This window comes from Mobula hypostoma, chromosome 22 (genome assembly GCF_963921235.1).
Source record: "Mobula hypostoma chromosome 22, sMobHyp1.1, whole genome shotgun sequence".
NCBI lineage: Eukaryota > Metazoa > Chordata > Chondrichthyes > Myliobatiformes > Myliobatidae > Mobula > Mobula hypostoma.
In genome coordinates, this window is record NC_086118.1 from 30,975,879 (window position 1) to 31,000,267 (window position 24,389).

At 37.7% G+C, this 24,389-nt stretch overlaps 1 protein-coding gene across 4 annotated transcripts in view; it reads right to left on the reverse strand.

The window, feature by feature from the left end:
• stx8 (syntaxin 8) overlaps positions 1-24,389 on the reverse strand; it is a 189,291-nt gene that overhangs the window by 36,316 nt on the left and 128,586 nt on the right. For all 4 annotated transcript variants that reach the window (XM_063074370.1, XM_063074371.1, XM_063074372.1 and 1 more), the window contains one exon: positions 15,133-15,234. In XM_063074370.1, coding sequence (XP_062930440.1) covers positions 15,133-15,234 — 102 coding nt within the window. The remainder of the gene's footprint in view (positions 1-15,132; positions 15,235-24,389) is intronic.

Sequence of the window (24,389 nt, forward strand, 5' to 3'; positions counted from 1 at the left end):
TGTTTACTGGTGATAAACAGTGTTCAACACCAGCATACCCTCAGTACTAATCCACAAGGTCTCTAACTCCCTTTTCAACAGGATCCTTAACTTACTCATCAGGAGACCGGACATGGAAATAACATCTCCTCTTCACTGACAACCAACATTGGTGCACCTCAAGGATGCATACTTAGCCACTGCTCTCCTCTCTCTACACCAACGTCTGTGTGGCTAGGCACAGCTCAAATGCCATCTATAAATTTGCCAACAACAGCATGACGGTATGACAGGTGACAGTGAGATATATCAACTGATTGAATGGTTTTGCAACAACAACCTTGCAATCAGTGTCATTAAGACCAAAGAATTGGTTGTGGACCTCAGGAATGGGAAGTCGAGGGAACAAACACCAGTGCTCATCAAGGGATCAGCAGTGGGAAGGGTAAGCAGTTTCAAGTTACTGGGTTTCAACATCGCTGAAGAGCTATCCTGCTCCCAACATATTGATCCAATTTCAAAGAAGGCATGACAGTGGCTATATTTCATTAGGAGTTTCTGGAGACTTGGTATGTCACCAAAGACACTGTCAAATTTTTACAGACTGCATTCTAACTGGTTGCATAACTGTCTGGGAAGGAGGGGCCACAGCACAGGATTGGCAAAAGCTGCAGTCAGTGGCAAACTCAGCCAGCTCCATCCTGAGCACCAGACTCCCCAGCATCAAGGACACCTTCAAAAAGCAATGTCTCAAAAAGGCGGCATCAGTCATTAGGGACTCCCATCATCCAGGACATGCCCTCCTCTCCTTGCTACCACCAAGGAGGTACAGGAGCCAGAAGTGAAACACTCAACATTTCAGGAACAGCTTCTTCCCCACCACCATCAGATTTCTGAGTGGACAATGAACCTATATACACTAACTCACTGTTGGTTTACTTATAAAATATCATTTTACAACATATGCATGATATTAAACCCGATTCTGATACTTGGTTGGCACAGCTGTCCCCACTCTTCCCAACCCTTTACACAGTCTTAATCATTAACCTGACCTCCTGTCTCCACTCTTCCACAGCTCCTGTCCTTCTTATTGATCCCCTCCCCCACCCTTGCTCTCTTAATCTTGTTTGCCAAACCAACCTAGATCATACTCCTTGGTCTAGACCCATGACTCTCCTGTCCCTCCACTTGGACCTGGCCTCAACCCTGGACAATATATTGTAAGAAAGAGAATACAGAATGCCCTTTATTGAAACTTCTGATGGTCCAGCCACAACAAAAAGGTTTGGTCATAGGCATTGAAATTGTCATTTAACATATTAATTATGGTGCATTGAAACTCTTAAGCCAATATTTCCAAATTATCTTCTGAGGTTGTCATTGAATTTTCTTAGCTTTCTTTCTGTTGTAACTGAGCCTGGTATATCTTTTGTGCTTCACACAAATTAACATTCCGGATCTGTGAGTTCAGACAATCACTATTAATTATGCTTCTCAATGGCAGAGTTATCACACATTCTTTCTTTACATCCATCAACTTTGCCGGAGTTCCAAATATGAGCTCTGGTAAATTGTGCCACCCTAGCGAAGGAGAAGCACAGGAATATATTACTCACTTTGTAGACAGATACAATATGGGTCATCAACTCTCCCAGACAAACAACCACATTATAGCACCATAAAAGTAACAGTGCAAAACTGCTAGTGGAATATTAGATCAGGATAAGGAAGTATCTGAGTGGCCTTTCATCAGCAATTAAACACTTCTGGTTCTCTATCATGCTTAATATTTGACAGAGCATTCCCTTCACACTTCACAGAATTTGATTTTGCATTTCATCTTTCATGAGGAAGCTCTTGTCATTATTTTGTAAGTTATTTTCATTCTTTGCAAACACTAAGATACATTTCAAAACATTTGCAGCATTTAGAACATTTCCTAACCAAATAAACAGGCTTTAGGTTTTAGTTACATTAAACACAATTCACTACCCAACACCTTGGCTCAATATTAAGGCTGTTAGTAGTTAGCAGGACAGTTAATAGAAAACCCATAACTTCACTGCAGCAGGAAATATTAAGCCTGTACTCTCGAGTTCAGAAGAATGGGAGGAGATCTCAGTGAAGCTTGCAAAATTCTTACCACACTTGAAAGACAGAATGTAGGGAACAAGCTTCCCATGGTTGAGTCCAGAATCAGGGGTCACAGTCTCAGAATAAGGGTAGACTGTTTAGAAATGAGAACAGCAGAAATTTCTTCACGTAAAGGATAGAGAATCTTTGGAAATCTCTGCCTGGTGAAAGTCCATTTGGTGAGTTTAATGAAAAGAGAGAAAGATAGATTTCTGGATACTTAGGACACAAGCAATATGGGGATAGCACAGGAAGATGGCATTGTTTTTTATGCAACATGTTTATTATCAACAAATAAAATGAAAATGTGCATTCCAAAGGAATGTGAGCTGCTGCATGCATAAAAATAACTACGTAAATATATTTCACATGTTTGAAAGTAAAAAATCACCGTATTCCTAATGCAGTATCACAATTCATTTTATTTTGCAAACTGAAGGGAAAATTACCATTTTCTTACAGATCAGTGATTAGAATATGGTTTTTATATGGACTAATTTAGATCTGCAAAAACTAAGAGGTTTACCAGAGCAGTATGCATTGCTGGAGTCTGTTCAATTCATGCTAAAATATTATTGTGGTAATACCTAAACATCTGAATAATATCTTGTGAATCAATGGCCAAGTCTGAAGCTGAGAACACAGAGAAGGTGAAAGAGTTCAAAAAGAAAGTGTTGTAAATGTGGAGGCCAAGTCATTGGGTATATTAAGGTCGATAGATTCTTAATTAGTCAGTGCATCAGTGGTTATTGGGAGAAAGCAGGAGAATGGGGTTGAGAGGTATAATAAATCAGCCATGATGGAATGGTGGAGCAGATTCAATGGGCCAAATGGCCTAATTCTGCTCCTGTATCTTATGAATCTGAAAAAGATAAAATAAAAGCTGAGAATACTCAGCAGATTGAGCAGCATCTATGGAAAAATGGACAGTAAACATTTCAGGTAATTTGTTTTCCTGCTGTTCCATGAAAAAAAACTGTTTGCATATGAAGACATATTTAAGAATACATCAAATAACTAATTTTCTAAAAATCTAACATCAACCAGAAGCCTTAGATTAAAATGTAATTTCTGTCAAATTTTAATATATGCTTTCCCTTTACAGGGGATTAATCCCTCTTAAAATGTCAATGATAAACTCAACAAAATTAATGATTAATAAAATCTTTTGGCTTTGACTTATTAAATTTTACAGTGCCCCACAAAGCTGATTTTAGTAAGATTCTTGAAAGCTGTTTTCAAAACATTATTCAGTAGTTAAGACTGATGAGTTTATTTTATCTTACTAAAGCAGTGATTAAGGACTTTGAAATCATTGAGCAATAGTCCACTGTATAAAATACATTATGATGGTATTGATGAGCATTTAGTGATAATAATGAGCAACAAAATCCCTCCGATATTACTAATGTAACAACCTTTCACGTAGGTTGTTTCAGTATTCTGGTTACTTTGTGCCAGATAGATTTATTTCTATCACTTTTCATATCCACCTTATCAAGTTGCTCATTCAAACTAACATTAATGATGTGGTTTCAATAAAATATTATTATCGTGTCTGATGAAGTCAATTTTTATAAGTATCACTAAAAAATGGTGGCAGGTTTGCAGATAAATCCTAACAAACTCAGGTGCTGTTTTGTGCATTGCTGACAAATATCCGAGCTCATTTGCAATCCTGCCTATATAAAAACCTCATCCTTGTTAACATTCTTCAAGATACCGAAGATGTTCACTACTGAATTTGCAGGCTCAGTCACCTCATCACATGAAGGCGCTTCTTCAAAAGACAATGAAGGAGAAACAAAGGTCATTCATGAGCCCACACACATCCATTATGTCACATGCTTGTTGGTGTGCAACCAAATAGTAGTATTTAGGACAATTTGTCATCTCCTGTCACAGTGAAATGCTTCAGATTCATTCTCTCTCCATAGCATCAGCAAATTTGGGAATTAGCAGCAAATCTATGAGAAATATAGATTTTTTTTTAAAATAAAGAAAAATCATGCAGCTAAATTATAAAATAATTTTAAGAAAGAGTCGCCAAATGCATCTTTAAATGTAAAAGTCACTTTTAGCAAATCCTACAGGTGAACCATCAGTATTAATTTGGTATTAATTTCACATGTTTCTTAGAATCTGAAACTTTCAAAAGCTATTAAAATATATTAAAAAATTTAAGAGTGCTTAATAAATTTTAAAATAGTTAAATCACTAATTAACTCTATTTAAAAAATCCGAAGTCACTAGCACTGACCTGGTCCAAGTAGTTGGTCTTTTCAATTGATATCAATGTAAAAGAACTCCCTGGGCCAGGTTATTCAAGTAGATCCTGTTACAGGAAGTGGTGTGCAATTACCACAACCTTGTCTTTTAAAGCTGCACCTCTCGAGGACTCCAGCTTTGGAGCACAGTGACAAAGCAACAAGCTCAGGTCGAGGATTTGCAAAATATCCCAAATTTGCTGACACATTAGAGGAAAATTGCTGACAGCTACACAGAGAATTGATTGCACTTCCACAGAAAACTAGGCCTCTATATGTAAATTATTTTTATTTTTCTCTAGCTTAATTGCATTTATGCTCTGGATTGTTGTTCCTTAAGGTTATTGTAGCTGGGAGTGGTAATGCAGATAGGCTCCCACTACTCATTAAATGTGTCTCAAAAAGCATCTGACAACAAAGTCCACCTCCTGCCCTTCATGTGTGGCTTTGCCACTAAGTCCGGCAGAACTGTTTCTGCTGACAGGAGAAGGGACAAAGGCAAGTTACTGGCACCTTAAAACCAATCACATCGGGCAGACGGGGCTCCTCAGCCATGGCTGCAGCTCATCTATGAGAAGGAAAATTCTGACCTCAAACCTCCAATGCGTTGTGGCTATACCCACTTATAAGGAAGTATTCAGGAGTAAACCCTGAGGAAAAATCTGGAGCTGGAGTCCTTAAAGCATTCTTACGTTGAGTTAACACTAACTGGCAACTCCTGCGACGCTGCTGGTGCCAAACTATATTGGTCTCTACCGTTCCTTTGGATTGATCAGCTATGTGGAGAGAGGTAGCCTGCTACATGGGCAACAACTTGCTCTCCATATCATACTGCCTTGGCTTGCATACTGCGTAGATAGCTGGGGTGCAAATTCATAGTTGACCCCCACCATTGGAGGATATCATGTGGATTGTTGCTTCAAAGTCCTATATATGAACACTTTCAGGACCAGTGTGGAAGTAAGACCATAAGACACAGGAGCAGAATTAAGCATTCGGCCCATCGAGTCTATCACAGATGATTTATTATCCTTCTCAATTCCTTTCTCCTGCCTTCTCCCTGTAACATTTAACACCCTGACTAGTCAAGAACCTGTCAACATCCACTTTCAATATACCTAATGATTTGCCTCCACAGCTGTCTATAGCAATGAATTCCATGGATACACTACCCTCTGGCTAAAGAATTTCTTCCTCATCTCTATTCTAAATGGATATCCCTCTTTTCTGAGGCTGTGCCCTCTGCTCCTAGACTCGCCCACTCTAGGAAACATCCTCTCCACATCCACTATATCTAGGCCATTCAATGTTCGTTAGGTTTCAATGAAACCACCCCCCTCCATTCTTCTAAACTTCCATGAGTTCAGAGCCAGAACTATCAAATGCTCCTTGTATGTTAAACTTTTCATTCCCAGAATCATTCTCCTAAACCTCCTCTGGACATCTCCAATGCCAGCACAACTGATTTTTGAATTTTCTCCCAGTTTGAAAAATAGTCTATGTCTTTATTTCTTCTACCTAAGAGCATGACAATGCATTTCCCTACACTATATTTCATCCGTCACTTCTTTGCCCATTCTCCTAATCTGTCTGAGTCCTTCTGCAGACTCTCTGCTCCTCCAACGCTAACCACCCCTTCATCCATCTTTGTATTATCCATAAATTTGGTCACAAAGCCATCAAATCCACCCTCCAACTATTTGATATATAATAGGAAAAGAAGCAGTGGCAACACTGACCCCTATGGAACACCCTAGTCACCGGCAACCAACCAGAAAAGACACCCTTTCATTCCCACTTTTTGCCTCCTGTGAGTCAGCCAATCTTCTATCCAAGGTAGTACCTCTCCTGTAATCCCATAGGCTCTCAATTTGTTAAGCAGCTTTATGAATCGTACCTTCGACAAAGGCCTGAAAATCCCACTACACAACATCCACAGACTCTCCTTTGTCTATCTTCCTTGTTACTTCCCCAAAGAATTCCAACAGATTTGTCAGGCAAGATTTCCCCTTAAGGAAGCCATGCTGACTTTGGTCTATTTTATCATGTGCCTTTAAGTACACCAAAATGTAATCCTTAATGATAGACTCCAACATCTTTCCAACCACTGAAGTCAGGCTAACTGGCCGATAATATCCTTCCTTCTGCCTCCTTCCCTTCTTAAAGAGTGGTGTCACATTTGCAATTTTCCAGTCCTCTGGAATCATTCTACAATCTAGTGAATCTTGAAAGATCATTACTAATGCCACCACAAACTGTTCAGCTACCTCTATCAGAATCCTGGAGTACAGACCATTTGGTTCAGGTGACTTAACTATCTTCAGATCTTTCAGCTTTCCAAGCACATTTTCTTTACTAATAGCAACTCACTTCTGCTTCCTGACACTGTCAGATTTCTGGCATATTGTTAGTGACTTTCATGGTGAAGACTGACACAAAATATTTATTCAGATCATCCACTATTTCGTTAGTCCCCATTACAACCTCTCTATCATCATTTTCTAGCAGTCCAATTTCACCTCTTTTACTCCTTATATATCTGAAAAAAAACTTTTGGTTTCCTCTTTTATATTATTGGCTAGCTTACCTTCATATTTCAACTTTTTCTCTCCTTATGGCATCTTTAGCTGCCTTCAGTCGGCTTTTAAAAGTTTCTCAATCTTTTAATTTCCCATTAATTTTTGCTATATTATATGTTCTCTCTTTTCTATTTATGCTGTTTTTGACTTCTCTTGTCAGCTGCAGTTGCTTCATCCTCTCTTTAGAATACTACTTCATCTTTGGGATGTATTTATCCTGTGTCTTCTGAATTGCCACCAGAAACACCAGGCACTGGTGTTCTGCCATCATATAACCATATAACAATTACAGCATGGAAACAGGCCATCTCGTCCCTTCTAGTCCGTGCTGAACTCTTACTCTCACCTAGTCCCACCGACCTGCACTCAGCCCATAACCCTCCATTCCTTTTCTGTCCATATAGCTGTCCAATTTAACTTTAAATGACAACATCGAACCTGCCTCAACCACTTCTGCTGGAAGCTCGTTCCACACAGCTACCACTCTCTGAGTAAAGAAGTTCCCCCTTATGTTACCCCTAAACTTTTGCCCCTTAACTCTCAACTCAATTCCTCTTGTTTGAATCTCCCCCACTCTCAAAGGAAAAAGCCTATCTACGTCAACTCTATCAATCCCCCTCATAATTTTAAGTACCTCTATCAAGAGCCCCCTCAACCTTCTATGCTCCAAAGAATAAAGACCCAACTTGTTCAACCTTTCTCTGTAACTTAGGTGATGAAACCCAGGTAACATTCTAGTAAATCTTCTCTGTATGCTCTCTTATTTTTTTTGACATCTTTCCCATAATTCAGTGACCAAAACTGTACACAATACTCCAAATCTGGCCTCACCAATGCCTTGTACAATTTCAACATCACATCCCAACTCCTATACTCAATGCTCTGATTTATAGAGGCCAGCATACCAAAAGCTTTCTTCACCACCCTATCCACATGAGGTTTCACCTTCAGGGAACTATGCACCATTATTCCTAGATCCCTCTGTTCTACTGAATTCTCCAAAGCCCTACCATTTACCATGTATGTCCTATTTTGACTAGTCCGACCAAAATGTAGCACCTCACATTTATCAGCATTAAACTCCATCTGCCATCTTTCAGCCCACTCTTCTAACTGGCCTAAATCTCTCTGCAAGCTTTGAAAACCTACTTCATTATCCACAACTCCACCTATCTTAGTATTATCTGCATATTTACTAATCCAATTTACCACCCCATCATCCAGATTATTAATGTATATGACAAACAACATTGGACCCAGTACAAACCCCTGAGGCACACCACTAGTCACCGGCCTCCAATATGACAAACAGTTATCCACCACTACTCTTTGGCGTCTCCCATCTAGCCACTGCTGAATCCATTTTACTACTTCAATATTAATACCTAACGATTGAACCTTCCTAACTAACCTTCCGTGTGGAACCTTGTCAAAGGCCTTACTGAAGTCCATATAGACAACATCCACAGCTTTACCCTCATTAACTTTCCTAGTAACCTCTTCAAAAAATTCAATAAGATTTGTCAAACATGACCTTCCACATACAAATCCATGTTGACTGTTCCTAATCAGAGCCTGTCTATCCAGATAATTATATATACCCTCTAAGAATACTCTCCATCAATTTACCCACCACTGACGTCAAACTCACAGGCCGATAATAGCTAGGTTTACTCTTAGAACCCTTTTTAATCAATGGAACAACATGAGCAATACGCCAATCCTCCGGCACCATCCCCGTTTCTAATGACATTTGAAATATTGCTGTCAGAGCCCCTGCTATTTCCTCACTAACTTCCCTCAAGGTCCTAGGGAATATCCTGTCAGGACATGGAGACTTATCCACTTTTATATTCCTTAAAAGCTCCAGTACTTCCTCTTCTTTAATCATCATAGTTTCCATAACTTCTCTACCTGTTTCCCTTATATTACACAATTCAATATCCTTCTCCTTAGTGAATACTGAAGAAATTGTTCAGAATCTCCCCCATCTCTTTTGGCTCCACACATAGCTGTCCACTCTGATTCTCTAAGGGACCAATCATCCTTGATAGGATCCTTTTCCAATCAACTTTGGCCAGCTCCTCTCTCATGCCTCTGTAATTCCCTTTACTCAACTGGAATACTGATATATCTGATTTTATCTTCTCCATTTCATACTTCAGGGTGAATTCTATCACATTATGATCATTGTCTCCTTAAGGTTGTTTTACCGTAAGCTCCCTAATCAAATCTGGTTCACTTCACAACACTGAATCCAGAATTGCCATTCCCCTAATGGGCTCAACCACAGGCTGTTCTAAAAAACCATCTTGTAAGCATTCTGCTAATTCCCTCTCTTGGGATCCAGCACCAACCTGCTTTTTCCAATATACCTACATATTGTAATTCCCATGACTATAGTAACTTTGCCCCTTTTATACACCTTTTCTATATCTTGTTGAAATTTGAATCCCATATCCCGCCTATTTATTCAGAGTCCTGTCTATAACTCCCATCAGTCTTTTTATCCATGCAATTTCTTAACTCTATCCACGAGGATTCTACATTTTCTGATCCTATATCACCTCCAAGGATTAGATTTCAATTTTTACGAAGAGAGCCACCCCATCCTCCACCTACCTGGCTGTCCTTTTGATTCAATGTGTATCCTTGAATGTTGAGCTCCCAACTATGATTTTCTTTCAGCCACGACTCAGTGATGTCCTCAATGTCGTACCTGCCAATCTTTTAACTGTGCTACATGATCATCTATTTTATTCTGAATACTGTGTGCACTCAAACATAACAACTTCAGTCCTGCATTCATCACCCTTTTTAATTTTGCTCCAATGTTACACTCCAACCCATCCCACTAACCGCAGTTTTTCCGTATCAGCTGCCTGTCCGTCCTCACAGTCTCATTACACACTGCATTCTCTTGTCCTGTCCTCAGCCCAATAACTCCAGTTCCCATCCCTCTGAAAAATAGTTTAAATCCTCCCCAAAAGCTCCAGCAAAACTGCTCACAAGGATATTAGTCTCCCTCAGGTTCAGGTGTAACCCATCCTTTTTATACAGGTCATACATTCCCTAAAAGAGATCCCAATGAACCAGAAAACTGAAACCCTGTCCCAGAACCAATTCCTCAGCCATGCATTCATTTCCCAAATCATCCTATTCTTACCCTCACTGGCATGTGGTTCAAGCAGCAAATCAGAGATTACTATCCTGGAGGTCCTCTATTTCAGCTTTCCACCTCACTCCCTATATTCTCTCTTCAGAATATCCTTCCTTTTCCTACCTATGTTGTTAGTATCAATCTGTTACACAACTTTAGAATGTTGTGTACCCAATCCGAGACATCCCTGATGGCACCTGGAAGGCAAAATACCACCCGGGTTACTTTTTCATGTCCTTTCAAGATAAATGCTAGTTGAGTGCTGTGGAATGTTAGAATTCATGTAAACTCACGAATATGTTTGTGATCAGTTCTATTATTTGATTTATTGCTTAAAAGCAGCAGTTTATTAAGATCAGATACAATTTGAAAAGTACTGGCACTCTTCAAAATCAGACTTATTCTGGTAAACAGTTGTGTCTCAGTTTGCATTCAAATATGCTTTAATCAGGACAGTGTGGAGCCATTGTGAGCAAGTTTTGCATATTCTGCTGCTGGATTAAATATATTCTTATTAGTATTCCCTCCTCCCTGCCAAATTTAGCTGTTTTGAAAAAGTGAAAGCAGCTCAAATAGAAGACTCTTAGAACAATTTTCCTTTTGTTAATATTCCAAGTTCCATGGAACATTTTGAAATCAAAATGCCAGGTGCCTGCTTCAAGTCTGTTAATTTCTATTCAAAATTGCTAAAACAGATTATCTGGTCATTATTACATTTCTGCTCATGGGAATTTCCTTTGAACAAATTGGCTGTCATGTTTCCTGTATTAAAACGATGACTATTTTCATTGTTTTTGGAATGTCTGTCAAGGGACATGAAAAGTGTCATGTAAGGGCAAGTCTTTCCTTCTGCATGAAACAAGAACCAATTTTCTCTATACTCAGGAAAAATATTTATTTCTTAATAAGCTAGAAAATGTCAAGACATTGAAATACATATAGGATCATCTAATAAACAAAGAAGCATAAAACCTTTGTATCACTATTAAAACATGACTGAATTTAAATTAAACTGCTCAATGTAGCTATTATTACAATAATTACACACAAGGGACTAAAATACTACAAAACTAATGTTACTCAGGAGGGCAAGGACATAAATGACTCACATCAGAACAACTCAAGTCAATTCAAAACTCCATAAGGATGGCTACTCACACATCAATAAAGAAAATGCAGATGTACTGAAACAAAAAAATGTGAATTTAGATAGAAAAGAGAAACTCATGATCTTAATGGAAAGTGCTACAACTGTTCCTTTCACCCACTATTCTCATAAATCTCCATTGGCTCGTATTGGAAGATATTAGCTTTTCTCATGTACTGTGGTTTTTAAATATTGCCAAATGTTCTGATACGAGTATGTTCTCCATGAATGCGGAAACAATAAGTTAAACTACAGGTTACACACCCACCTCATTTTACATGCAATTCCCTCTCAGAACATCACACGTCTCTGAGGAAATTTCAGTGGTTGACAGAACTCCATGCTGACAAAATTCAATATGTAAAGAGAGAACTAGCCTTCCTTCATTCAAATTTGGGAACTGTCACCTTCAGACTAATTAACCAGAATAGTATCAGTTCTTGCCTCCTGTTTGACTTTTCAGTTCAGCATGAAACAGTCACATTTGTAGAATGAAGTCTAAAGGACATCAAAGACTCATTTCCAAATGTAAGCAACACCCCTTTTGATGCCATCTTAAGATGACCACCCAGTACTTTCCTCTATAACTACTCAATTCTTGCTCTACACAGACAGAGTACCACCCACATGAGAAAATTTGATGGCTTCCCCTATCAGGGAAAATGTCTCATCAGTTATATATGTGCACAGGCAGCCGAGTACTTCTTGAAAATTATTAACATTCTCTTAAGACTGAGCTGCTTTAATAATGCTTTAGGATATAATTAATTCCTCTACTATTATTGATGCGTTCAGCAGTTAATGAAAACAAATTTCAAGTAACCCCAACTGTGTCAAATAAGAAATTGGAATACAACATTTAGGTAATTTTAGTAATTCAGCAAATGAATGATTCTTACTTGGCTGACAAAACAGCTTTGTAATTCCAATATAATTACTACCATAGTGTTTAAAATGAGCTATAATCATTTAAAGATCAACCATTCCAGCCTTTGTAAAATAAAATGTCATGGCTTCAACCACCGTTAACCTACTAATAAATTTGGAAACCATTATTCTCTGTTTTACAACTGAGTTAACAGCTCTCCCTTCAAGACAGAAACAATTTGGATCTACTCAGGATGCAAAAACTTGCAAGGCTCATTCTCAAGAGGCAAAAGGGGTGGTAAATTACTTGTTAAATAGATTATTGTAGGAGGAACTGCACTCAGCAGGCTTTGAAACGATTAAGCCCTGGGAAATTCATTCACCAAATACCACTGCACTGGTTCTCATGTGTACCTTAATTCTGGATAATTTTCAGTTGAAAAATTAATGGGACAACCTTCTGCGAAGGTGCTGATTTTAGTAAACTTTTAGCAACCAAAAAAAATACTTAAATGAAAAAAAAGCAAGAATTTGATTCTACAGAAGACAAGGTCCCTAAAGGGCAACTCCTGACAAATCCCAGATTGTACTTGCCACTGTCTGCAGTTTGGCAACAAAACACAATAGCATCATGTATGTATACACTTTACAGTCTCAACCCTTATTCATGGTAGGAAGAGGTTTCACACATAATGAGCCTTGTAGAACAAGATTGAAGTTTCTTAATTAAGTCAGCTGAAAGACAGTCTAAGTAGTCTTCTGCTTAGATCCCTTAACCCCTAAAGAGTAGTGATCATCAAATCAAAGCATTAAAATCTAGCTCGCAAATCTTTATTTATTGTGCCCTGTGCCCAGTAGGGCCTCTTCAGCTCTCTCACCGTTTCAGTGATTTTAGGCATGTTTCGGGTTTATAAACAAGTAACAAAGGGTCTTCTTGTGTGTCACGGAAGCCTTCCAGTAGGGCTGAATTTCATTCCTTTGCACAGCAAAGCAGCATAGTGTCTGGAGAGCTATTTAGCAAGATTCATCACATTAACATGTCTATACGAAATCAAAGAGTACATTAAAACATATCCAAGTATTAATACCACACCAGGATTCAGAAGAGAACAATTAAAATAACAATAAACAATTATGTGGAATTGCTTTCCCTTGACCAATTTAATTATCAGATACTTGTCTCTCATCAAACTACCCTTTATTTTGACTTAAGCAGCCTTCTATAACTCCTGTGAAAATCTCAATAAACATAATCCCTCTTCTGCTTTAGTTCCTTTATAATAATGGTTCTCCAAACAAGAACCAATTGTTTTCTCACGTTAAGTCACAGTGTGAATTGCTTTAATTTTTCCGCTTTAGCAGCTGTGCAGGGTGGGCGACAAGGTGCTTGTAATAATGAGGCAGGGAAAACTAACAAGGCACCCAGATCTTGTGGTCAGGGAGCTGAAGCCCCACAGTTGCCTGGTGTCACAGAAGTAGCCTTCTAATTTTTTTCTCATCCTACCAAGAGCATTGGTAAGGGGATGCGGGGATAAAGAGACTATCCAAACCAGTTTAGGAAAGAGCAACAATCTCACCTTTTGCTGTTCTAAACGCGTGTATTCACCAGTTTCCTTTTTACCATCTACAATTCTATTTTTGTGATTTTTATTTGCCTGTCTACTCATTAGTGATGCCCAGCACCATTCAACAGACAAAGATTCTGTGTCAAACAAAGAAAGAGAAAAAAAAGAGGGGGACAAGGAATTCTCCATTCACTTCTGTAGGATTCATTAATATCCTAAACTGTTGGCACAGCCTAAAACAGTCATATGGTAACAAAGCGCATACTGACTCAGAGTCTGGGATCTTCAAATAAACCTTGCAGGCTGTCATGGCCACCAGGAAGCAGAATTAGTGCAATATTAGCTGACCTTCATTTTATTATTTCTTCAAACCTGACTGCTATACCCTGCTTACTGGTTACTAGGCTCCCTTGTGGAAAAATGTAAGCATTTCCCAGGCAATTCAATGCAGGTTTGATAGGCAAATAAAACGAATCCTGAAGTAATATTTTTCACCTATTATTACGCTGCTCTATTTTTCATTTAGTTGTAGAGCAGTGTTGTAAAAACAATGCTTTAAGTTAATGTTTTCTTCTGGAACAGAGATACATACTACAAAAGACAGACTGCCACTATCAATCCAACCACAGTGTTGTGATGCAGGAAGAACAATAAGCTTTTACTTTCCAGCCATGACATGTTGAATTGAGATTCTTAATAATGCAAATTCAAAGTGAACAGCAATAGTGATCTGCATTTTTGCAAAAGAAAGGAGGTGTTTGTTGTGAAAATGGTTAATTATCAAACAAAAAAGTATCTTAAATATCAAAGCATATAATTATAAGGTGCTAATGAATAAAGGTGAAAGTGGCAACAAGAGAAAATGGTAAAGTAGACCACACCAGTCATTCAATATAGTACTAAAAGTAAGACAATTTTAAGGATCACATGAAAGATAAAGAAACTTTCAAATACACATGAATTACTACAGTAAATCTGTCTCTTCCTTTTTGAAAAGAAAATGGTTTTAAATGTTTCCAATGCAAAAGAATTTAGGAAAATATCTAATTATAGGCACCATTAATAACAGATAACTTTGGCAGAAGCTATGTGCTCTTGGGAAGTTAGACTGCCTGGGTGCAGGTCACTTGCGTGTGTACTGGTAACAGCTGCCGAGCCCTTACAGAGGGCAAGGAGGTGAGAATTACTGTCAATGAATCCTCACTTAGTGTTTGAACAGCTGCATATGCAAATTACATCATAAAGCAATGGCTTCTTCTTTTGTAATACAAAAGACTCCAAACAACAGTACATTTACAAATACATTCAACTCCTAAACACTACTTCTGATAGACAAGTGAGGGAAAGGGAGGACATTCAAGGAAAATCTAATAAAAGACAATATAATGCCACCTGGTGGATTGAAGGGTCTATATTAAATACATCTGCATACCACAAGAAGTTGACTTCTTATCAACCAATCTGACACGTCTTGTTTCATTCTGAATTCTGGAGTCCGTTTTATCCACTAAATGTGTGAGGTCATCAATGATTTCTGCATGAAAAGGAAAAGAGAAAAAATATTAGTTTTCAAGTTGCTGTTTGTCAGAATCCCAGATCGATGAAGGATGAAATATGATTATGGAAAGAACTGTGAAATGCAATACGGTCACATTGGTGCTGTTGGTGAAACAGTAAAGCAAAGCTCAGCTAAAACATCAACACGCTACTGGAGGAATATCAGAAGAACATTGGGTTTCAGTGTTCTGAAACCTGAAGAAGATTGGGTCCTGAAGAAGGGTCTCGGCCTGAAACGTCAACTGTTTGTTCATTTCTGTAGATGCTACCTGGCGCGCTGAGTTCCTCCAGCATTTTGAGTGTGTTGCATTGGGTTTCAATAACCTTCTCCATTTACACTTTCTAAATACTTTCTGGAGGTGATCACTGGGCTGCTGGGTTTGCATTAAGGTCAGCATTCATCTATTTTGTATTTTTACTATTCATTACAAAGTCGTCAGCTCATACTTTTACTTCCAAAGTAAGACACTAGCTAAAAGGATTCGTCTTTAAAATGCTAAGAAGGAGGTTCCTACAATTCTATTCTATTCAGGAATCAGAAACTACAATTAATATGAATTAACTGTGCTTTGGAAGAGATAAACCTACAGGAGATATGCTAAATTTCAATGGTTTTATTTATCTGGGGACAAACAGATAACAGCAAATATATTAACCAAATGTCTCTGAAAATTACAGGGAAGAAAACAATTCAAAATAACTGCAGTGGTGTACATATTCCTATCCAAATATTTGTAACCTCAGCAATATAGTATATTTGGATATAGGATAGATCCTTGCCTGAAGTAGAGAGAATTAAATATGATAATTGAAGCTATAGTTTGGCATGAAAAGGATTTATCTAGAAAAAAGGCAATGTACTTGCAAATATCCAGTATTTTCATCATTTAAAAAACATTTTAAGAATTTGTGCACAAATGTCAGAAGTAAAATTCTTTACAATGATTGTCACCTGAAGTAAACTGCTCTGCATTCCTCATGTGTAGTATTTACTTTGAAATCCATGTCTTTTGGATACTTATTTCACTAGGTATTTGAAGACAGACAGCGGGTGTCAACATCTCTTAAATGATTCAGGAAGGTCATGAAAATATCTGATCACAAATCACTCCTTGGTGAACTAAATCTACCTGCAAACAACCAGTGAGCTAACTTACAGACTAACCAGCTGTTTGATGCAAGCTCTTTCTTAAAGCCATTTGTGGATTTTTTTTGCCCCAGGGAGCAGACTGACAAGAAAATTCTACAATGAAATGTGGACTAGTTCCTAGGGTTAGACATTTGTTTTAAATTGATTGCTGTCGAAACTTTTTACATATTTATATGCAGAGACTTCAAATTATATCCAATCATGTAATTGTTGGTGAAGCAAATCCAGGACAAAACCCCAAACAAAAATAGCAAAAACAATTTACAGTATGTGTGTGAATATTTGGAAATTTTTTGTTTTAAATTCTGACACTACTAAATTCCTATCCAAATTCACTGATGATTAACTTCTGATTTCTATACTGACTGGGATCAGTATCAGGTAAAAGACTGTCAGGTCATTGTTTTTGATATTGTATTACCATTGAACTTATAGTTACAAAAAATAGCATGTTTGTTCACAGTCTGTATTTGCAATATTCTAATATCTACTTCACAGCCAAGACAAAAAGCGGAACCGTCAGACATTTAGCACTTTCAAAGTGCACATTTTAAGCATTGACTGTCATCTGTAACTACAGTGGAAGGTAGAATTGTAAGTGGTTTGCATACAAAATCAAAAGCAAGCCACTTGGAAAGCATTTTTTTTCCAGAATGCATTTGTTACTGAGTTCCGGTGGGGTGAGGGGGGGGGGGGTGAATGATCCATTTATTTCCATTCCCCATCCCTATCAGTAAGAAACAAAATCTGGTCACCGCAGTCATAAAAAAGATCACATTCTGCTTAAATGTATAGTTATCTCTTCAATTCTCGCTTCACAGGAACCATTGTTTTCATATTTCCAATGCACATGTAGAAACATATCAACAACCAAACCAAAAAAAAAGGTTCTGATTTAAAGTGTTTCACAAATGCACTTGATTATTCCTACAATACAGTATAACCAACACTTTGCAAGATATATTTCCATGGGGAGACCACCTTCTAAAATGTTGATTCAACATTATGAATATAATTCTCATGTTGTGTTACGCTGTATATCAAATATTCATTGAATGTCCTGAAGTTTTCCTAAACACACCCATTTTTGTTTACTGAATAAATAATTTCAAATATAGCCTCATATTTGTGTTTTTTAAATCTCAACCATAAGATTAGAATACATGCAAAATGCAGCATGTGCAGAGATGAGTGCAAGCACGATACCGAGCGACGTAATAATCTTGATGGCTACAAATTCCTCCCTATACCAGTTTCAGACATGTAGGGCAGTCTAAACATGCATTCCGCCAAGAGAAAAAAGTCTTGAAACATTGACTCATAGTTGACCCCAACTTTTATGTCAAGCTTTTGCACATTCTTACAAAAATACTCGAAACAGACCAAAAAAATACGGAGTTTAATGAAAGTACCTTCAGTTGACCGGATATAAATTCAAACCTTATAATATCCTGTATTTTCCTACAGTTCTGGAAAAACTCCAGCTAACTAAAGAGAAACAACCAAGGTTTTCAGCAGTTTGCCTGAATGTTTTACAAAACAGTTACTGAGAAAACAATCTGACAGACTGCAAAGCACAAAGCAAGACTAAACCAAAAGGTAAGTGCAGGATCAGTAAACTCTTCTAACCTTAGGCATGAACAAGTATGTCATCACTGTTCTTTTACACACACTGGATGCACTCTATAAACCCACTTATTTAATTTGTATTTGTTCTGATCTTCCCATCCAAAGTAGTTATACATCACTGCAAATAACTATGTGAAACCATTTCAAAAATTAAAACTTAAAAGAAAAAAAACAAGAGATATTCTGTAGCGTTCTCTCCTACTCCCTACATATCAACTCAGCTTTCAACTGCACTGGAGGTTTAATGACAACTTGTGAGGCCCCATCACTCTTGTGTGCTTGGATGCACAGGAAACTGCACAATAGCCTGGCCAGTGGAAGGGCTAGTCATCTCATGTTTGCATCAGAAAAATGTGCTAAATACTCCCATCAAAATTCAGGGTCTTTTCGTTGTCAAGGACAAAGAATGAAAAGCATGCTTGGGAAACAGCTTATTTCATTCGCCAACAGCAAGCAAACCTTCTAAAATAGATGATATAAATTCACAGAAGTTAACCACTGCTCTTTACAAATGTTGGTTTTCAATTACTGCTCTGCTATTAAGCCAAAATCATCCCTTTCCTCAATGAAACAGAATGCAGATTAGGCAAAGTGTATTTCTCAAAAGGTGTGAATAAAGGCAAAAATATCTTTTGACGTACCACAATGCACCAACTAGTGAACACAGATCTCCTTCCTATACAGACCCTCAGGACATGCGTCCACAACCAACTTGATGTTTCTGAGGTGACTGATGGGGCCAATGTAAGACCCACCTGACTCTGTTGTGGGCGAGACAGGTGTGCTTAGTAGGTTGGTGCTCACCTTCCATTCTTTGCATTGGGTTCTTGTGTGTTCTTGACAAATGTAAGCAAGGTTCTCACTACTATCCTGAATGCTCCTCCTCCATTTTCAGTGAGTGTGGGCCATGGATTGCTTTGAATCACTCAGGATGTTAAATTTTTCCAAGTTGTAGAACATCCTTAATTTTTCTACCCCTCCCTCCACCTGCTACAGTGAACACCTGCTCCAGGAGTCAGGTGAGGACGTAAACAATCTGGCCCACTCTCCAGAGTAGTTAGCATGATAGGGCCCTTAATTCTACAGATCTTGACCAGGGAGAAGAGGTTTTCACAGACTTGGTTCACTTAGTCTGTGAAGATACTGTGGTGACAATGAACGAATGAAAATAATGTGAATATCGATTCCTCATGTGTGTGAAAGATGTAAGAAATAAAGCCAACTCAATTCATTGCTTTAAGGTGCTTTATGTCTCAGCAGAATACAGGAGGGCAAGGATTATAACTGTATCATGGACTATAAGTTTAGGGCTGAGTTTGATGACTTCCTTATCAAATATTTTTCCTCTCACTTTTCTTCAGATGGACAAAAGAACTGTGCTGGTGCCCAGAAGGCCATGGTGAATTTCATCATCGTCCATATTCATTGATGAATGACACACAAGACATTGAAGGTAGTCTGTGTTTTGTCGTTGACCTACCTCTATAATCGAAGGGTGGTGCTGCTCAGTGATCACTATTTTGCAGTTTAAGCCCCATCCTCTCAGTGAATCAGTAGATGACGTGGAGCCTGGCATATGTGCATACATGCATGCCTCAAAGTGGGAAGTGGATGGATTATTGCAGGAGAGGAGGGCAGGGTGGGATAAGGAGAAACCCATAGGCAAAGTGTGTGTGCTTGAACCCCCTCATGGGCTCAGTGTTTCAGAGCATGTACAATGACACCATCTATATGAATTCTAAAATAAATTCATCACTCAAACAAGATCTAAAAACAAAACATTTATATGTGTGTAATTAAAGATGGATGCTATGATTTTTAAAACAGGAAAAAGATTGATTTTATTTAAATATTTATATGTTTCATGTATTACGCCTTTAAATGAGTGTTCTTATTCAGGTGTTCAACTCTCTCAAGGGACAGCCTATTATGGCTGTCCTAACTGTGTATTCTTAAACTACAGGGAGGGGATTTCCTTTCCTATTGTTTCTAAGAGTACTAATAGGCACAAGGCCACCAAAGAATTATTTCTGGCCAAGGAACACTGTCAATTGTGAGACCTTGTGTTTTTCTTCCAGTTTCTTCTGCAACAGTCGGAATTCATCAAAAACATTTTACTGTCAGGGAATCTTCTCCTGTTTTTTTTCCATTTGCACCATATTAAACACACAGATATGTGCCTTTTAACTACCTGGGTTAACTATTAGTGATTATTATAAGCAATCTGCGAAAATGTTCATAGAATTCTTAATTAAAACATTACTTTCGGTATTGCCTTTAAATCTTTTTCCTGCGTTCATATAAAAATATCAAGATAAGAACAACATGTAGAATGTGTGTGTGGTTTCTTTTGAATACATTGATTCAAATTACTAGATACAGTCTTGGGCAGTCACACACACTACGATTCTCAATACCCTGACAGTTCCACTAAATGCTCCCTTGAATCACTCCTGCTCATGGTGTTTGCACAAAGCACTTCCTCCATGAGCTACCTTGACAACAACATACAGGGAACAATGGGTTGTTGAGTCTCTGCATTATTACATGAAAGCTTTTCTGGAACACCCTGTCACAAGCAATTTGTCAGAAAACACATTTATATCAGAACATATGCTCAAGTAAAAAAAAGTGAAATCATCTAGACAGGATCCTGAAGTGTTTTTTACAAACAAGTATCCCCATTGCCAGAGTACATTTGTAACTGAACCGCTTCTGAACAAAAGTCATAACCAGTTTGTCTCTAACATATAAACTCTTAACCTTGGTGTAATTTAATTCTGGCACACTGTGTTATTGTGATGACAGACATAATATTAAGCAATGGAATAACTGCTAATTTTACACCAAACTTGTAAAGTTGATATATTCTGAGTTGAAACTTTAAGATTTAACTGCTCTCTACTGAGTCCTCAGACAAATAAGATCCATCACACAATCTAGAAAAACAGAGCAGCAGAGTTATCAGGCAACCAGCATCCCATACCACATTCTTGTTTATGGAAGCTTACTTTGCATTGATTACCTGCCACATTACCTATATTACAACAGCAGTTACAATTGAAAAAGTGCTTCATGGATTTGTAAACCACAGTGACATGCGCAGAAACAGACATTACTGATGCTATGTAAACAAAAAATATTTCTTCCTTCTTTTTAAAGCTCTTCTTGCTGAAGCTGAAGTTCTGGTCTTCATAAACTGAAACTCAAAACTCTCCCATTAAATCGCATTACTTCCTGCCCTTGCAATTCTTTATTGGCTGACATCATCCTCACTTCTGCCAAGGCCTCAACCTTTCACAAACCAAGACAAAGCCCCTGCTCTTCTGCAGCTTCATTTTTTTTTGCCTCCAGTCCAATGTTTACTTTAGCTCATCCTCCATTTTTTTCACCTTGCTGTCTCTCTTATTCTAAATCTAGCTACTTGTTCACCCTCCTGATGCTCAGCCACGCCATTCACTACTGAAATATTCCTAGGTTAGCCATTTAAGTACAACTTGTTTAGTAATATTATTAAGGCTTCATCCAAGCAGATGTACTGTTCTTAGCAATCTTTGCATTACACTATGCAAGAGAATCATTTTGGTCACTTTATACTCACACATCAAATATTTGCATTGACATTTTACTGCTGACACCTTTCCAATTCTACATTTGTATAACCAGTTACTACGGCCACCAAGGGACAATATTAGAATAAATCATTGACTAAAAAGAGATAACTGATGATAGACAAGAAATCTAAAACAGGTGCTCACTTCCCTCCCAGGAAAGAATAAAATCATTATGCTACTAAGGTATTTTCTCTGGTTTGCAACATGGAAGAAAGTCAAGTTCAAAATGGAAATAGAAATATAATACATATAATATTCATAAAAAGGACAAGCATTCAGAGGACACCTCAATTAACAGTGCACTGATGATGTCTCCTCATATGGCGATGAAACGTCTACAAGTAAATTGCCAAGGTTGGAGAACAACTCAACCCAACCATCAATCACCCAAGCTAGATATTTTCCTTAGTACTTCCAAATATAATACAATTCATTGAAAGCAATGCATAATATAGGTATGTCACTTCACTCATTTTTTTTTTACATTTTTACTGTTTGAAGATTAAGGACAAATTGTAAAATGTCTGAGAAGGTGCCTGAAAGACCGCTGAACAAATATGGATGTAGCTCTGATCTATTAACAAAAAGGTAGCAGTACCTTTCAAGTAAAATAGAACACATTTCTTTTAAAGTCAATTGATAAATGGCTGGATCCAGCAATCAAATAATAGTTACTATGCAGACAAATGCATGCACAAATCAGACACAATAACAAAACCCAAGCAGCCCTTCAGCATCTGTGTGTGTGTGTGTGTGTGTTTGTACTTGAAAGCAGAGCATTAATTATGGACAAGACTCAATCAAGCACGTAGATGGAACATGAACAGGAAAGTATACAAAAGGAACAATTCTTCAATTTCACACGCTGCCATTCTATCAAAGTAGTTTCTGAGTCAAACTGCCATACTTCTGCCTGCTTCAATACCGCTTGCTATATTCTCTTTCAAATAAAACAAAAAGCAGTTACAGTATGCATACTAGCACAGCTTTCAACAAAACACTGAAAAGTATCATAATATATAAAAGCATATTTAGAAGCAGATGAATTTTCTCTCAATGGAACTAAGATCAAAGCCTCAGTCAATATTGACCTGATGGAATTTTACTTCCAAAATGTAACCTGTACTTTGACAAGACTCTCGCTTTTGGAAACACTAGTACTTATTACTAAAGAATTAAACAATATCCACAGCAATGCTGAGAGGATTATTTCAGTGGTAGTGCAATACAATTAACAAATGCACAATAAGGAGACTCTCCTACTCCAGTAATAATTGAACTTGCATCTACAGTGTCAAATACAGTAAATTTACTAGTTGCTAAAGATTTGTTTTGAACATATTAACAAATTTGATTCATGCCTCAGGACTTTAAAAATTCCTTTAGGATCTGCAAAACTTCCAGTTTACTACCGAAGGATTTTGTTAACTATCAAAAAGAATTACACTTCCAAGTTTCAAAGAAATATGAATCAGAGAATAGCATACACAGGTCCAATTCAACCTATCACAGTTTCAACAAATGAGAAAACTTCACACCAGATTGCTCCTGCACTCCTCTCAGCTCAAGATTACTAGCAGTAAACAAACCATCTGCAAACCACCCCCACCCCTCATCTGGTTCAATGAGACTAGAGATGGTAGAAAAAGAAAACATATGCAAAATTAGTATAAAGCTTTTGAGATATCAGAGGAAGGTATATTACTCTACCAGGCATTGCATTAAATTTGCCTTCCTGTTAGTATTTCAGTAGAGAGAAAAATCATAGGAAATAGACAATTGAGTGATAAATAAGGTCTTTCAAAAATCATTTTTAGGACCTGCACTTCACCAAGAAAGCTTTTCTATCTGTAATTGCTCTTGAGAAGGTGGTGGTAAGCTGTCTTTCTGAGCTAATTATAGCCATTTTGGTGTAGGCACTTCCACAGTGAGAGTGTCTTCAGGATTTACACCCTGTAGCAATGAAGAACCAGAGATAGTGACAATATCAAGGTGATTTCCAATGGGCAGGACAATACTTAGGTGAGAGGAGAGTGTTACCTCACCTATTCAAACTATTTGTCAACAAGAACAACAATTTGCTATAACTCATTGCTATCAACATAGAAAAACATCACTTTTCTGAAACTGGTAACTAGGGAATGATTCAAGGCAGAATGAACCAGTCTCCTTTCCGGCTAACTTGGACCCATTAGAGCACTTCCCCAAATGCACAATTAACAGTATGATCAACGTGTATGGGAGCAAAGTCATCTACGTCCTCCCACTTAGCAAGGTTACTGTAGTGTTGAATTTCAATTTCACCCCAATGTTTTTAAAAACTGCTTCATTTTCCTTATGTTGGATGAAAAAAATGAATGTTACATTTCATACATTATGTATTATTCCTAAAAAAAGTTAACATGGTCCATTCACATGCAACAACATTTTTTATTTATGTGTTAGAATTCACCTTGGAATAATTCTTACATTCTTACATACAGCATGTATAAAGATACGGAATACAAAAGGGAAGGCATATTGACATAAAAACCACAGATATTGTACATTACTACAAATCGAAACAAATAATTAGAGCAGCAGAATAACGACTCAGGTTAGCAAAACCAGTTATCAACTACTTTGAATGAAAGAGTAAATTACTTAATTTCATTTTCCCCCACATGCACTGTCACAAACACTAAGCACTTACAATTCTTAAAACAAACTTAATATCTCCTGGCAGGCTGATGACGAAAG